Source organism: Talpa europaea (assembly GCF_964194135.1).
Source record: "Talpa europaea genome assembly, chromosome: 6".
Classification (NCBI taxonomy): domain Eukaryota; kingdom Metazoa; phylum Chordata; class Mammalia; order Eulipotyphla; family Talpidae; genus Talpa; species Talpa europaea.
The window spans coordinates 100,011,413-100,025,825 of NC_140072.1; the positions used below are offsets into that span (position 1 = coordinate 100,011,413).

Below are 14,413 nucleotides of genomic sequence, written 5' to 3' on the forward strand. Positions count from 1 at the left end.
CTGTTATATCTAACTTGTTTTTACCCAAAATAGGAAAAAACATTTTGAAATGAAATGACCCAAATGTGTTTTAGGGTTATTACCTATACATTTAGAGCATAGCATTATTGAAAGCACAGATAATATCTGTATACTTATGATAACGTACATTTAATTTAGGTAATTAAATTCTTATGGTAGAACTAATATTTAAACTTACTGTAGTGCTATAATTTTATTTTATTTTATTTTTTTATTATTATTTTTTTTTTAGAGAGGCATTTTTATTTATTTATTTATTTATTTGGTTGGTTGGTTTTTACATGCACTGGGTACAGTCAGAAGCGCGGGAGGGTGAGAGAATTCACCAGAGCCAGAGTGGGGAGCAGAGCAGGCAGAAGGACCGAAGTACACTGCTGAGGGGAGCAGCGGGCGGCAGGAGAGGTCTGCGCGCCATGTGGGACCCTCCTCTGGTGGCCGGGGAGCAGCCAGGGATCGAACCGGCGTCACAGAGGTCGCGGGCAGCTCCGCAACCCAGTGCTCAACCACTGCGCCACCGGGGAGGCCCAGTGCTATAATTTTAAAAGATTGAAACTGCTTTGTTATAATGAAACTTTAGATATTTCCTATATAGTAGACTTACTCAAGGAAAATAAAGTACCTAATTTTATTATCTGTGGGCAAGAACTTTTTCTTACATTTTAGATAATGTTACAGAGAGAATGGCAATTTAAAAGTGTAGCAAATGAATACCATTACCAAAGGACATGTAGGGCACTATTAAATGAGTTGACAAGTGCCTTTTTACTATATTTGTAAAGTAGTTCCTTCTAGATAGTCCTCATTATAATTTAGTATTGTGAGTCATAGATTCTAAAATCAGATATATTTAAAAATGTTTTATTTGATTTTTACATGTAACTTTAAATTATTTTTATATCAAATTAACAGATTTTTGAGTAGATTATAAACCCTCTCTGAGTAGGATCAAAACAGGGGTGGGAAGAGCACAAGGGACTATGATCGTGGTACATGGGTGAATGGGTGGTGGGAATTTCATGGGGACTGTAACCGAGATGAGAAAGCATACATTGTACAAAAATGAAGAATGATGTAAAAAATATGTAAATTAAAAAAAAAAAAACCTCTCTGGGTTAGTTTCCTTACCCATAAAATGAGGTGACTGGACTAGATTAAATTTTAAGAGTCATTCAGTTTTAAAATCCTTCAATCTTATAACCAAATAGAAAATGAAAGTTAATTTTTCCATTGAGTTAAAAGCTGTTTTTAATCACAACCCACATTCCTTGTGACAGTGTCATATTTATTAAGCTCACAGATTTTTTGTGTCAAAAGCTTTTGTTGAATTTTTTTAAAAATATTTTTTAAAAGATTTATATATTTGTTTATTTATACAAGCACTGGGCACAGTCAGAAGCGCGGGAGGGTGAGAGAATTCACCAGAGCAAGAGCAGGGAGCAGAGCAGGCAGAAGGACCGAAGTACACTGCCGAGGGGAGCAGCAGGCAGCAGGAGAGGTCTGCGCGACCCTCCTCCTGTGGCCGGGGAGCATCTGGGGATCGAACCGGCGCTGCAGAGGCTGCGGGCAGCTTCGCGACCCAGCGCTCAACCGCTGTGCCACCGGGGAGGCCCTTTTGTTGAATTTTTAATTGTACATTTCATTTCTCTGTCACTTTTTTTCTCATGAATATTTTTCTTATTTAATATGGGTTAAAATTATACATAAAAGGATTACTCAATGAAAACTTGGTTGTTAAAACCCAAGATTGGTAGTGAAGTTGAGTCTTAGATATTCTTTGCATTGTTAAGATACAAAGTAACTGGTGATATGAAAGCTAAATATATGTCCAAGTATAACATATTTTGGGGTTATTTTTAACTAAAACGAACCTTGTTTTATGCTTTTATTCCCTTTCCCTCTTCCAGCTTGGTGATCCAACAGCTATTTTTCCTGCCGTCATTGTGGAACACGTTCCTGGTGCTGATATACTCAATAGTTATGCTGGTCTCGCCTGTGTGGAAGAGCCCAGTGACATGATCACAGAGAGCTCCCTGGATGTTGCAGAAGAAGAAATCATAGAGGATGATGATGACGACATCACCCTTACAGGTATGTGCCTCTAACAGCAACTTGCTGCAGCATAGCTTAAAGCATTGTTTCCACCATGTGATTTTTGGGAAAGCCCCTAACTTTTCCTGCAGAAAGTCAAGTCTCATAAGGAGAAGGAAAATGCGTTTTCTTTCTATCTGCCTGTGTTTCAGAGTGCTTTCTCACCTTCCCTTTCTTCTTTCCTAAATATAATGAGATAAGTATGGAAAAATTTTATTTTAAAATTAGTAACACCAACTCAATTCATGAAGTCTTCACTTTGCACTTTTTATATGCCTAACTTTATATACCTGATAACAACGGGAAGTTGTTTGTCGGGAAAAGGATAGGAATGTTCTTCTTCTTCTTTTTTTATTGCTGCCACAGGAAGCAAAATAGAAAATAGACCATGACATAAATGTAGGATATGGTTCTGGTATTTGAAGAGAATTTAGGTTCTTCTGGTTTAGTCAGAACCAATAGGATATTTCAAACTTGAAGAGTTTGTAATTGTGAGATAGTGAGTGATAATGTTATTTTTGCCAGTTTTAGAAATTGGTGCTGTACTTAAATATTTTATATATTTTATATTCATATATCTTAGCCACAGATTTGGAGGTGTTTGAGAAAATTATTTGGAAGCAAAGTTTGTTTGAATATTCTTAAGTTAAAAAGAATAGAAAAAATTTTTTAAAGATTTTTTTTTTTAATTATTCATGCATACAAGAACCAGGGTACAGGCAAATGTGTGGGAGGGTGAGAGGATTCACCAGAGACAGACTGGGCAACAGAACAGGCAGACTGACTGAAATACGCTGCCGAGGGGAGCAGCGGGAGAGATAGGAGAGGTCTGCTGGGCCATGTGGGTATCTCCCCGGCCGGCTGGTATCACACCAGTGCTATAGAGGCTGCAGACAGCTTCACAGCGCTGCGCTCAACTGCCTGCACCGCCAGGGAGGCCAAGAATAGAAAATTAACAGTTGTTACAGTATTATTAACTAAACTTTGATCTTACTGGTAGTTGCTTTCTCTTAACTCCCAACATCTTAAAAAGGTTTTGTTCATTTGTAAAATGTGAAGTTTTTATTAAAAAGTTTTATATAAGAAATAGGCAAATATTTAAGTCCTATTCAGTACAGAGTTTGTATTTTCATAAGAATATGTATTAACCCCACATATCAAATATTGTATCTTGGTCAAGAAATCAGAATATTTGTTTCAGAGCAACAATTACCTTATAGTTAATTTTTTCTTTAAATGTATTATAGTTGAAGCTTCCTGTCAAGATGGGGATGAAACAATTGAAACTATTGAAGCTGCTGAGGCACTGCTCAATATGGATTCTCCTGACGCTATGCTGGATGAAAAACGATTGAGTGAGTGGTTATATGTTAAGATTGCTATGTTTTTATAAACCAAAGTTATTCTTGACATCTGTATTAGGTATCAGACCAGAGACCATGTTTGTGTTTTTTTGTGCCCTGGCATATTTTAAGATATAGTGTTAGTTGAGGCACCTTTGCTAAAGTGTTTAGTTAAACAAGACTTAAAATGTTTTGGGGTGGTCATCAGTCTGCCTGCTCTGCTCTCCCCTCTGGCTCTGGTGAATTCTCTCACCCTCCCACGCTTCTGACTGTACCCAGTGCTTGTATAAATAAATAAATAAATCTTAAAAAAAAAAAAGTTTTGGGGTGGGCCTCCCTGGTGGCACAGTGGTTTGAGCGCAGCGTTGTGAAGCTGTCTGCAGCCTCTGTAGCGCAGGTTCCTGGCCGGGCAGAGAGAAACCCACATGGCGCTGGCAGACCTCTCCTGTCTCGCCCGCTGCTCCCCTCAGCAGTGTTTTTCGTTGTTCTGCCTGTTCTGCTCCTCACTCTTTCTCTTGTGAATCCTCTCACCCTCATGCGCCTCTGGCCTGTACCCCAGTTCTTGTGTAAATAAATATACCTTTAAAAAAATAAAAAAAAAAAGTTTTGGGGAATGAGGCCTATAGAAATAAAAAGTAGTTTATTTATTTAGTTAATTGACAAATAGCAGATTATGCCTAATTACTTCTCTTAACCTCATTCATGAAACTGTTAGGATATTTAGGACTGAAACTGTTAGAATCTAGAAATCTCTGTAGATAATCATCAGTGAGTAGACAGCACTGTTGAAAAATTTCTAGCACTTCACGGTGCAAAGTTTATGTCTACATTATTGATCTGCTGTTAAATCCAGGTTGTCCTCTGTACTTTTCTCACAAGAAAGTAATCAAACTCATAAAATGATTACTAAATCAATTCAACATGTTTATTGAGTATTTTCTTTGCACAGTGCATTTAGTGCACTAGACAATAATGTGATTGATATATACAAACAGATGTTGTTTCGTTCCTCAAAGTTATAATTTGAAAACAACAATTTGTGTAAGTAACTATAAAAGCCAAAAATAAATGTCATCAGAGGGATAACAGCAGGGTCTGGAAGTAGGGAGTATTCTAGCTGCAAACACCGGAGATTGGTGGAGAAAGATTTGAGCTGCCTGTAAATGACAAACATTTAACAGGTAGCGGAGTCAGGAAAGGGCATTCTGAATAGAGGAATAGATTGAGTCAAAGACAGACCTGTAAAAAAGAATGAAATGTTGAAGATAAAAATGCTTTGATATAACTATAGGGTAAACCGTGAATGGTGGGTGAAGAGATTGGAAAGGTAGGCTCGACCTAGCTTTTGAAAACGTCCAGTGGAATGCCGTGGAGCTTGAATTGTTCTTATCTTTTTTTCTGCCTATAATCTAGTGGATAATATCTCAATTTTAGAGTGTGAAATTTTTATAAGGAAGAGTAATTTGGTCAGATTTTATTTCTACTTTATTCTATATAGGAAAAGGACATTATCTTATGATATTATCTTGACTTATAATACAAAGTTGATTTTATTTCCATTAGATAATGATATATTTAGTTCCTCTGAAGACATTGTTGTTGCCCCAATCACCCATGTATCCGTCACACTAGATGGGATTCCTGAAGTGGTGGAAACTCAGCAGGTTCAAGAGACATATGCGCATTCACCAGGTGCCTCTTCACCAGAACAGCCTAAGAGAAAGAAAGGTGGGTGGTTAGTTTGTTTAGGGCGAGTAGTCTAGTCTTATGTGGAATTCAAATATAATTTTAATTCAAGGATATTTCTACACCAATGTATATTAAACTTATATATAAGTAAGAAACTGAAGGCACAAAACCTAAATTAAGAGGCATTTCTTCATATTAGATTCATTTTTAAAAATTAGATTGTATACATTTGATAGTTTTGATCCGTTTCACAGAAGAAAGATTTTCCAACTTTTTAAAGGCTCAGCCTTTTACCCAAGGTAAGAGCGAACTTAGGGCTAAGGGCAGATCAGCTTCTTCCCATAGGACATAGTTTGAAAACCACCAGCATGGATTCCAGTTGGAAATATACATTGAGTTGGAAATTGGCAGGTAAGTAATTAAAGAGGAAAATGTTAAAATGTATTAAAAGGGAACTTTTAACTTTTCACACATTTTTGGACCATTATTTGTATTCTATAATCTGATAATTTTCATTTCATAGTCTTAGGATTCTACTCCAGCTTATTTAATATTTTGAGTTTTTGTCTTGTTTAAGTGTACCACTAGCCACCCAGTGACTAAGTTCATGTAAAAGTCAGGGAAATTCCAAGAGCCAAAAATGAGCTGACATTGCAGTAGCCTCGGAGGGCTGAGAAGGCTATGTCCACTCTTGATGTCCAAGGGGCTTGGGTTTTATTGCCCATGTACAGGCAGATGTGTAAGTCTTGCTCTGGTGCAAAATAGGATTTTGGACAGATACATCACCTTGTAATTGGGACCCTTTCACGTTACACCCTCAGGGGAAAACAGTCTACCCATTAGCACTGGCAGCTATCAAGAAGGTTTGTATTTCTCCTTTGAGATTTGTAAGTGGAAAAATTCTTCCTTTGAGAATTCATAATCCTGGGCTTGCCTTAACCTAGGTTTGCGATTAGATTTTAAACTATTACTGAGTTTACTGGCATAAAAGTGACCCTTGGTTGGCAGTAATTTTGGGGTACCAGACAAGTTCTTGTAAAATTGCTCTTATCCTAAAGTTTATTAGCCTTATAATCTAGCCCAGAGAGAGAGTCAACCTCAAGAATGTTGGGGTGAGAGGTACTAACTAAAGAATCCATTTATGTCCAGTCTTCATTGTTTCTCATATATAGCCAACACGGTCATCTCAACCTAAATCACAGCACCTTGCCACTGGTTTGTAGTTCTAGTTACGTGGCCAAAACAGATCACAAACAATGCTTTAGAATGTTGGTTGACCCGGACTAAATCTGCACATAATATAGTTTAATAGTGTTAGAGTAGACTTGTTTAGACATTAGATGATCAATAACCATAAAATGTTTGCTATGAATTGAGGGAAATACAGGAAAATGATAGGTTTAAAAACACGAAGAAAAAATAAAAATTGACTATGTGGCTTACCAAAATTTTGCCTCCTTTATTTACTATATTGCCAGAATTTGGGGACTTTTCCATTATTTGAAAACTAACTGTAAGCAGAGATATATTTAGAAGATAGAAAAGTTAAAATTCTACTTTTTCACTTAAATAATCAACAGGTAGACAAATCTATATGGCTTAATTTTTGAGTAAAAGCTTTATCAGCATCAAGAATATTTCCCCAAATTTAAGAAAACACTATCAGTATTGTCATCTTAAAGAAAAGGTATATTTTAAACTTATTTTCATTTTTACATATAAGCCGAAGTATCATTTCCTACGTAAATGTGTTTATGATCTCACCTACATTAATGTTAATTTTTTCCTGAAGTTAATTTTAAGTATTTAACATTTTAGGAGACCAAAATATGTGATCCATGTATAAAGTATTTGACATGAAATTTAGGATAAATGGAAGGAAAAATGCGTTTATAAATAGTCAAGTTGTTCATTGTCTCTCACCTTTGAGGGCAACTATTTATGTAGAAGCATTTTGATTTCAGGAAGAAAAACTAAGCCACCACGACCAGATTCCCCGGCCACTACCCCAAACATATCTGTGAAGAAGAAAAACAAAGATGGGAAGGGTAAGCACTACTGTAATTTTTCTACAGTACTCATGAGTCAAGTGACATTAGATTGCATTCAAATCTGCATATTATAAGTGGAAACCACCAACTTTCTTGACATGTGATGGATCTCATTGCTGCCACGTGCTTGTAAGATAATTTCTGTAAAGAGACTGGTAATGATGTAACCCACGAAGTCCATTTAAGAGATTTTTCACTTACCTGTCAAAATAATCCATTCTTTTGTTAATAGTGTCTTGGAAGAGTTCAGGCAGGTTAAGTTTTTAGTTAAAAGACATCTGTTAATTGCCTTGGAGTTGTAGTGTTTTGATAACTGCTGCCCAAATTTGAAGAAAACGGTTATGACTGATCTACTGGCTCTAATAAAAAAAGACAGGTCTGTACAAATCTTGTTCACTATTTCTTCTAGGTAATGGTTCTTAAAGAGATAGAAAGATTCTTTCAAAATACTTTCTTCCTAAGTCATCACAAATCTAATTGGCTAGATTACTATGCTTGAACATCTTATTTGCAACTAACAGAGATCTTATATTAGTCCCTAAAAACTATGACCATTATATAACCAATAATACTTGAGTTGTGTAAATTTTTGTATAGGTGGAACTTGTAATACTTTTATTTGTGCTTTATTGTGCTCTTTCAAAGAAATTTTAGTCACTTAAAAATAAATTGTTTTTGTTTTAGGAAACACAATTTATCTTTGGGAGTTTTTACTAGCACTACTTCAGGACAAAGCAACTTGTCCTAAATATATCAAATGGACCCAACGAGAAAAAGGCATTTTTAAATTGGTAGATTCTAAAGCAGTATCCAAATTGTGGGGGAAGCACAAAAACAAACCTGATATGAATTATGAGACCATGGGAAGAGCTCTCAGGTATGTGAAGTTTTTGTAGTTTATTGGTAAGAATATATTTTCCTAAATACTAAAAAATAGTTAATTGCTAAAAACTTAAGGAATTAAAGAAATTACTTGGTGAAGTTTATTTACTGAAACACTAAATTACACTATACAGAAATCAGTAAGTATTTAATCAAAATATTATTCTAATTTGGAAAAATGGTTTTCCTTTCTCAAAAAATCTTAATGCAGATATTCTATTTATAAAGTGATCAGAGCAATTAAACGATCATCAAGAATTGTAAATTCACCAGAGAGCTCCTATGTTTTGAGATCTCAAGTATATGTGTAATATATATTATAGAATAAATTTCAGAATATTAGACATAAAAATTTTGGTCTTAAAACTCACTTTTAGTTTGTTTTTCTGTGATCATATTCTTCAAGTTATGCATATATTTGAGATTTATTAGAATTATCAATCATCTGATAACATAATAATTAGGTTTTTTTTAAAACTCTTATTTTGGTGCTTGGATTAATTCAAATCATTAACAAAATTTACATCCCTTGTATTTTTACATTAAATTTTTTCCCTCAAATTTTATTGATTTGCCAGTTGCTCACAAAATTATCTATAAATTTTGTAAGAAAACTGAGTCAAAGTTACAGAATTAAATTCAAAGTGGTAGGGAAATTATAGAAAAGCATGGAAGAGATAATCTCTAGCAACCTAGCAGGTGGTTAGAGGAAGGGGTAAAAATGAAGAGCTCAAATAATCCATATACTTTATGAAGAATCCCCTGATTAGAATTGTTTTTTTTTTTTAAAGATTTATTTATTTATGCATACAAGAACTGGGGTACAGGCCAGAGGTGTGGGGGTGGGGAGTGAGAATTCACCAGGGACAGAGTGGGGAGCAGGACAGGCCGATTGACTGAAACACACTGCTGAGGGGAGCAGCAGGTGAGTCAGGAGAGGTCTGCTGCGCCATGTGGGTCACTTCCCTGGCTGGGGATTGAACTTGTGCTGCAGTGGCTTTGGGTGGCTTCATAGTGCTGTGTCTTAACTCCTTGCGCCACCAGGGAGGCCCCTAGAATTGGTTTTAGATTGAGTTAGTAATAAGGTCTTTTTTCTCTCTGGTGAATAAAAGTGTTTTACATATTTATTTAGAAAATACTTTTTAAATTGTACTATCTTATATAAAGTACTGGTGCCCTTCATTTAGAAACTCATTTCTTGTTTGTTTCAACTTTCAACTTTAGTTTATGATTAGGAGATTTTTATTTTGTTTAATATTATTTTATATTTAATGGAATAAAATATTGATGAATTGTCTGGTTTGAATAGGTACTATTACCAAAGGGGTATTCTGGCAAAAGTAGAAGGTCAGCGCTTGGTGTATCAGTTTAAGGAAATGCCAAAAGATCTCATTTATATTGATGATGAGGATCCAAGTTCCAGCATAGAGTCTTCAGATCCATCACTGTCGTCAACAACCACTTCAAGTAGGAACCAAGCAAGCCGATCGAGAGTATCTTCAAATCCAGGGATAAAAGCAGGAGCCACTACAGTTCTAAAACCAGGGAATTCTAAAACTACAAAATCCAAAGATCCTGTGGAAGTTGCGCAGCCATCAGAGGTTCTGAGGACAATGCAGTCCACACAGTCTCCATATCCTACCCAGCTCTTCCGGACTATTCATGTGGTACAGCCAGTACAAGCTGTCCCCGAGGGAGAAGCAGCCATAACCAGTAGCATGCAGGACGAAACATTAAATTCCTCCGTTCAGAGTATTAGGTGAGAAAATTAAGTTACCAATGCTTATCACTATGTGATATTTCTGACCAGTCCTATTTATTTGTTATGTGGGTTAAGATTTAGAAGTAAACATAAAATTAGACAGATTTCAAATTAAAACTCTTGTTCAACAGATTGTTTCTGCAGTAATATGTGTCAGCCCTGTGGTTATAGCAATGACTTCTTATTAAGCTTGGATCTTACTTGATGTTACCTTATCACTTTAAGTGTAGTCCAAAAACTTTTCGTATAACTGGGTTGATCTATACAAGAAGGGATGCATATATAAGAAAATTCAGAAGGTAGTTTAAGATCTTTTTTTACAAGCTATGTCTGAAGCAGTAAAAAATTCCATCACAAATGGACATATCATGATCTTTCAGAGTGCATTGAGTTCCAAGAAATAACTGTAATTTCTGGGAAGATACTGTCATAGAACAGTTGTGAAGTATAAACTGGTAGGGAGGCCAAGAATCTAAGTTCCTGTTTTTCAGGTTTTTAAAGTTGCAGAAGTTGGAAGAATAGTTTTTTGGTTTAATCTAATCAAATTTGTCTGACAGTCTCAGGAAAGATACAACTTTTGACCAAGTATAGCTTGATCTTTTGCAGAAATTTGGGACTGGTCTTGTTGATTTAGAATAGGACAAGGGAGGAATGCAGAACATTAGATGGACATTTGCAGTATTCTGATTTTCTGCTTCTACTGTCATGAATTTTCAGAACATGTATTAAAATATAGGAGCCCTTCCAAATCTAGTAAAAGTGACTCTAATTGTTTTCTTTAGCCAACTTCAGTCTTATATTTGTACATTCCAGAATATAAATGCTGGATTTGTGTTCCATTGATTACAAAGTAAGTAAACATTACTTAGAATTAAGACAGTGTTAGATAATTCAGTCTTCCTTGTATGACCCATTTAAACTTTTAACATTGTAAAAATGTAATTCTCTTAAATCTTTCATTGACTTGCAAGGGTGATATCTATATGTATATATTATATATATATTTTTTTAGTGTATACAGATGTTGATTTATTTTTTCTATAATTATTTTCTTACATTGTGGGTCATCTTTCTGTAGTTACTGTTTTCTCTTAGGTGTGGCTTTCTCACCAGTAATCCACCTGCCTACCACTCTCCCCCCACCCCCATTGATTTACAGGCTTTATCATCTTATCATTGTATTTATGTTGATAGGAAACATAAAGAGATCACAACTAATCACTGCTACCCACTACCTGGAGATTCAGTGGTATTTTTAAGAATGTATAATCAGTTTCCTTTTTAGATATTGAGAATAAAACCAAATAAACCAAACACATACACACATAAAATGACTCTGAAAGATAGTGATACTATATTGGGTACTTTATTATACTCTAAATGTCAATTTCTGAATAGGTCTCAGTGCCTGATATTAAAACATTATATGACCATACACCCCTGTGATTGTCAGCTGTATGTAGTAATGATTAAACACATAGGCTGTGCTATCAGATGACTTCTTATCTGGTCACCTTATGCAAATTGTTCAACCTCTGTGTATCTTATTCATATGTAGAGTGGGAATACTATTTAAAGGGTGGCAGGGCTATACATATTTATAGGCACAATCTGTATGCTTACTATATGTCTAGTATTATTTTATCTATATGTCCATGGTATATGAACTCTAGCCATGGGAAATCCTTTGAGTCTTTTTTATTTAAAAGATGGTATCTGGCTTAGGATCAGGTGCCTTACCCAGGCTCAGATTTCTCCCAAGATATCTGCTTCAGGTGGGAAGTAGGAGAAAGAAGACATAGTGTATTTTGGAAAAACACCCTGGCTTCCAAAGTTGTTCTGATTCCTTCTAGTTTATCCTTACCTGCCCAATAATAATTAGCAAATTTGGCCTTTATTTCCTAGCCATACTCACTTCACCTATTAAATCTTCATTACCTGATTCATTTCCATTGTCTTCCAGCTCTGTCCTTCAAAAGAGTTAGTAATATCCTGCTGTTGACTGATCCTATGTGGCTTGGGTAGCAATCTGAACCTGGGAATCAGTATCCTCCCTGAATGGGTAGGCTTTAGTCATCCTGTATCTTCCCAGTTCCTTTAAGAGTCTCCTTAGCAGCTAAGACTTTTTTTTTTTTCATTTTTCCATCTAGTCCATTTGTTTTCTTCTCCAGAATTTCATTTCTCACATATGTGACAGACCACATAACTGTAACTTACTAAAATTTACCTGTAATAATTTACTGGCAGTAATTATCATTTGGCCTATGGGGAACTGATCTGTTATTCATTAGAAGTAGCATTCATCTATCTTCTGTAAACTAGAATTCAGAGGGAAAACAAGTGAGATCCAGATGCTCAATTTTTTCAGCTGCATTTGTTTTATATTAACAATGGCCATAAAATACAAACCCCACATCTGTGAACTTTAAAATTAGGTTGACTCATAAGATCATTTGTGTACCTCTTTCTTCAGTAAATGAAATTAACAGCCTTACAAAAACTGAGCTTTATGATAAATTGTAGTTTTATGACTAAAATTTGTGAAATTAATTAATTAATTAATTAATTTTTTCCCCCCTAGAGGCATGTCTTATTTATTTATTTATTTATTATTTGTTTGTTTGGTTTATACATGCACTGGGTACAGTCAGAAGCACGGGAGGGTGAGAGAATTCACCAGAGCAGAGCGGGGAGCAGAGCAGGCAGAAGGACCGAAGTACACTGCTGAGGGGAGCAGCGGGCGGCAGGAGAGGTCTGTGCGCCATGTGGGACCCTCCTCCGGTGGCCGGGGAGCAGCCGGGGATCGAACTGGTGGTGCAGAGGCCGCGGGCAGCCTCGCAACCCAGCGCCCAACCGCTGCGCCACCGGGGAGGCCCCTAAAATTTGTGAAATTAATTTAAACTGAAAAACCTGGTAGAAATGTTTCCATATATTTTTGCCAAAGCTTGGTTTTATTTTGTGTGATGTCAGCTTCTAGAGCCCTCAAAAATTAATTATATACATGACTTGTTTATATATCAACTGTAAACCATAAAGTTCTTGTAATAATCCTGTCACAGGTTTAAGACCAAGGTGATTTTCATTTTAGTTGAGCAATTTTCCTTTCTTTCTATAAAAAGCAGGTTAAAAACTTGATTATAAACATGAGTTTTGGTAATTATAGATGAGCATGTTGATGACAGTATCCCTCCAGTATAAAATAATTGTGAATCAAATACATTTGTCTTACAATTATATCCTCTTCCACACCCAATAAAATTGCCCCCCCCATTTGTGTTAATGTGGCACTTTGTAAACCTTTTTTCTCACCAGATATTATCAAGTTAATCATCTGGGGGTTCTTTGTTGGGTATGTCTTTATGTACATTGTTGTTCAATACAGGTTCTGACACAATGCTCATGTTGTGTTGAAAATAAAGGAAGTCACATTTGAAATGTATGGCTCACACTGTCAGCATGACTTGTTGAATGCTGGTTTTAAATGATGTAAAATATACTAATTTTCTCACTTTTATTTTATAATCTCAATAGGACTATACAAGCTCCAGCTCAAGTTCCAGTGGTCGTGTCTCCTGGGAATCAGCAGTTGCATACAGTAACACTCCAGACAGTGCCAATCACAACAGTTATAGCCAGCACAGATCCATCATCAGGTGCTGGATCTCAGAAATTTATTTTACAAGCCATTCCGTCATCATCACAGCCCATGACAGTACTGAAAGAAAATGTCATGCTCCAATCCCAGAAGCCGGGCTCTCCTCCTTCGATTGTCTTTAGCCCTGCCCACGTCCAGCAGGTTCTTACTAGCAATGTGCAGTCTGTCTGTAATGGAACCGCTAGTGTAGCCTCATCTCCATCTTTCAGTGCTACTACACCTGTAGTGACCTTTTCTCCTCGCACTTCACAACTTGTTGCTCACCCACCTGGCACTGTAATCACTTCAGTTATCAAAGCTCAAGAAACAAAAACTCTTACACAGGAAGTAGTGAAAAAGGAGGTCGATGATAATTTGAAAGAAGACACTGAGAAAACAGAGCAGCAGCCACAGCCTTATGTGATGATGGTATCCAACTCCAATGGATTTACCTCTCAGGTAGCTCTGAAACAGAATGAACTGCTGGAACCCAACTCCTTTTAATTAACATACCAAAGGAATTATGGATGATTTTTTTTTTTAATTGAACATTTTCAGTGTATGCAAACTCTCTGATTGATTCTAAGATAAATTCTACAGAGGCTCCTAATTTTATAGCTAGGCGTTAAAAAATAATAATTTAGAGTTTATTTTGACTTTGTTAGAGGAGGGAGGAAAACCCAAGTGTTTCTCTGTTTTCCAAATGTTTCAGAATTCAATTGTGAAGGAACAGGCATTTTATACTATGAAGACAGTCTTGAGATTTTTTCACTTGCTATATAATAAGCATTTTTAAAGTTTCTTTTTTTAAATTTTACATTGTATTTGTTTTTCTGATTCTTTTGTGTATATATAGTCCTTAAATATGAGACAACAGGAAATTTATATAGGAACTATTTTCATTCCACTTGTGTAAGTTAAGTCTTGACTCTGAAGTGCAAGA

General features: G+C 35.9%; 1 protein-coding gene across 3 annotated transcripts in view; it reads left to right on the forward strand.

The window, feature by feature from the left end:
• ELF1 (E74 like ETS transcription factor 1) overlaps positions 1-13,974 on the forward strand; it is a gene marked incomplete at both ends in the record, with an annotated part of 34,723 nt that extends 20,749 nt beyond the window's left edge. Inside the window, 7 exons of one of the 3 annotated variants that reach the window (XM_084235319.1) lie at positions 1,926-2,109; positions 3,357-3,464; positions 5,016-5,180; positions 7,106-7,189; positions 7,877-8,069; positions 9,384-9,833; positions 13,368-13,974. In XM_084235319.1, the coding sequence (XP_084091445.1) occupies positions 1,926-2,109; positions 3,357-3,464; positions 5,016-5,180; positions 7,106-7,189; positions 7,877-8,069; positions 9,384-9,833; positions 13,368-13,974 (1,791 nt within the window). The remainder of the gene's footprint in view (positions 1-1,925; positions 2,110-3,356; positions 3,465-5,015; positions 5,181-7,105; positions 7,190-7,876; positions 8,070-9,383; positions 9,834-13,367) is intronic. The other 2 variants (XM_084235320.1, XM_084235321.1) reach the window with 2 other exon arrangements.
• Positions 13,975-14,413: the final 439 nt, after the last annotated feature.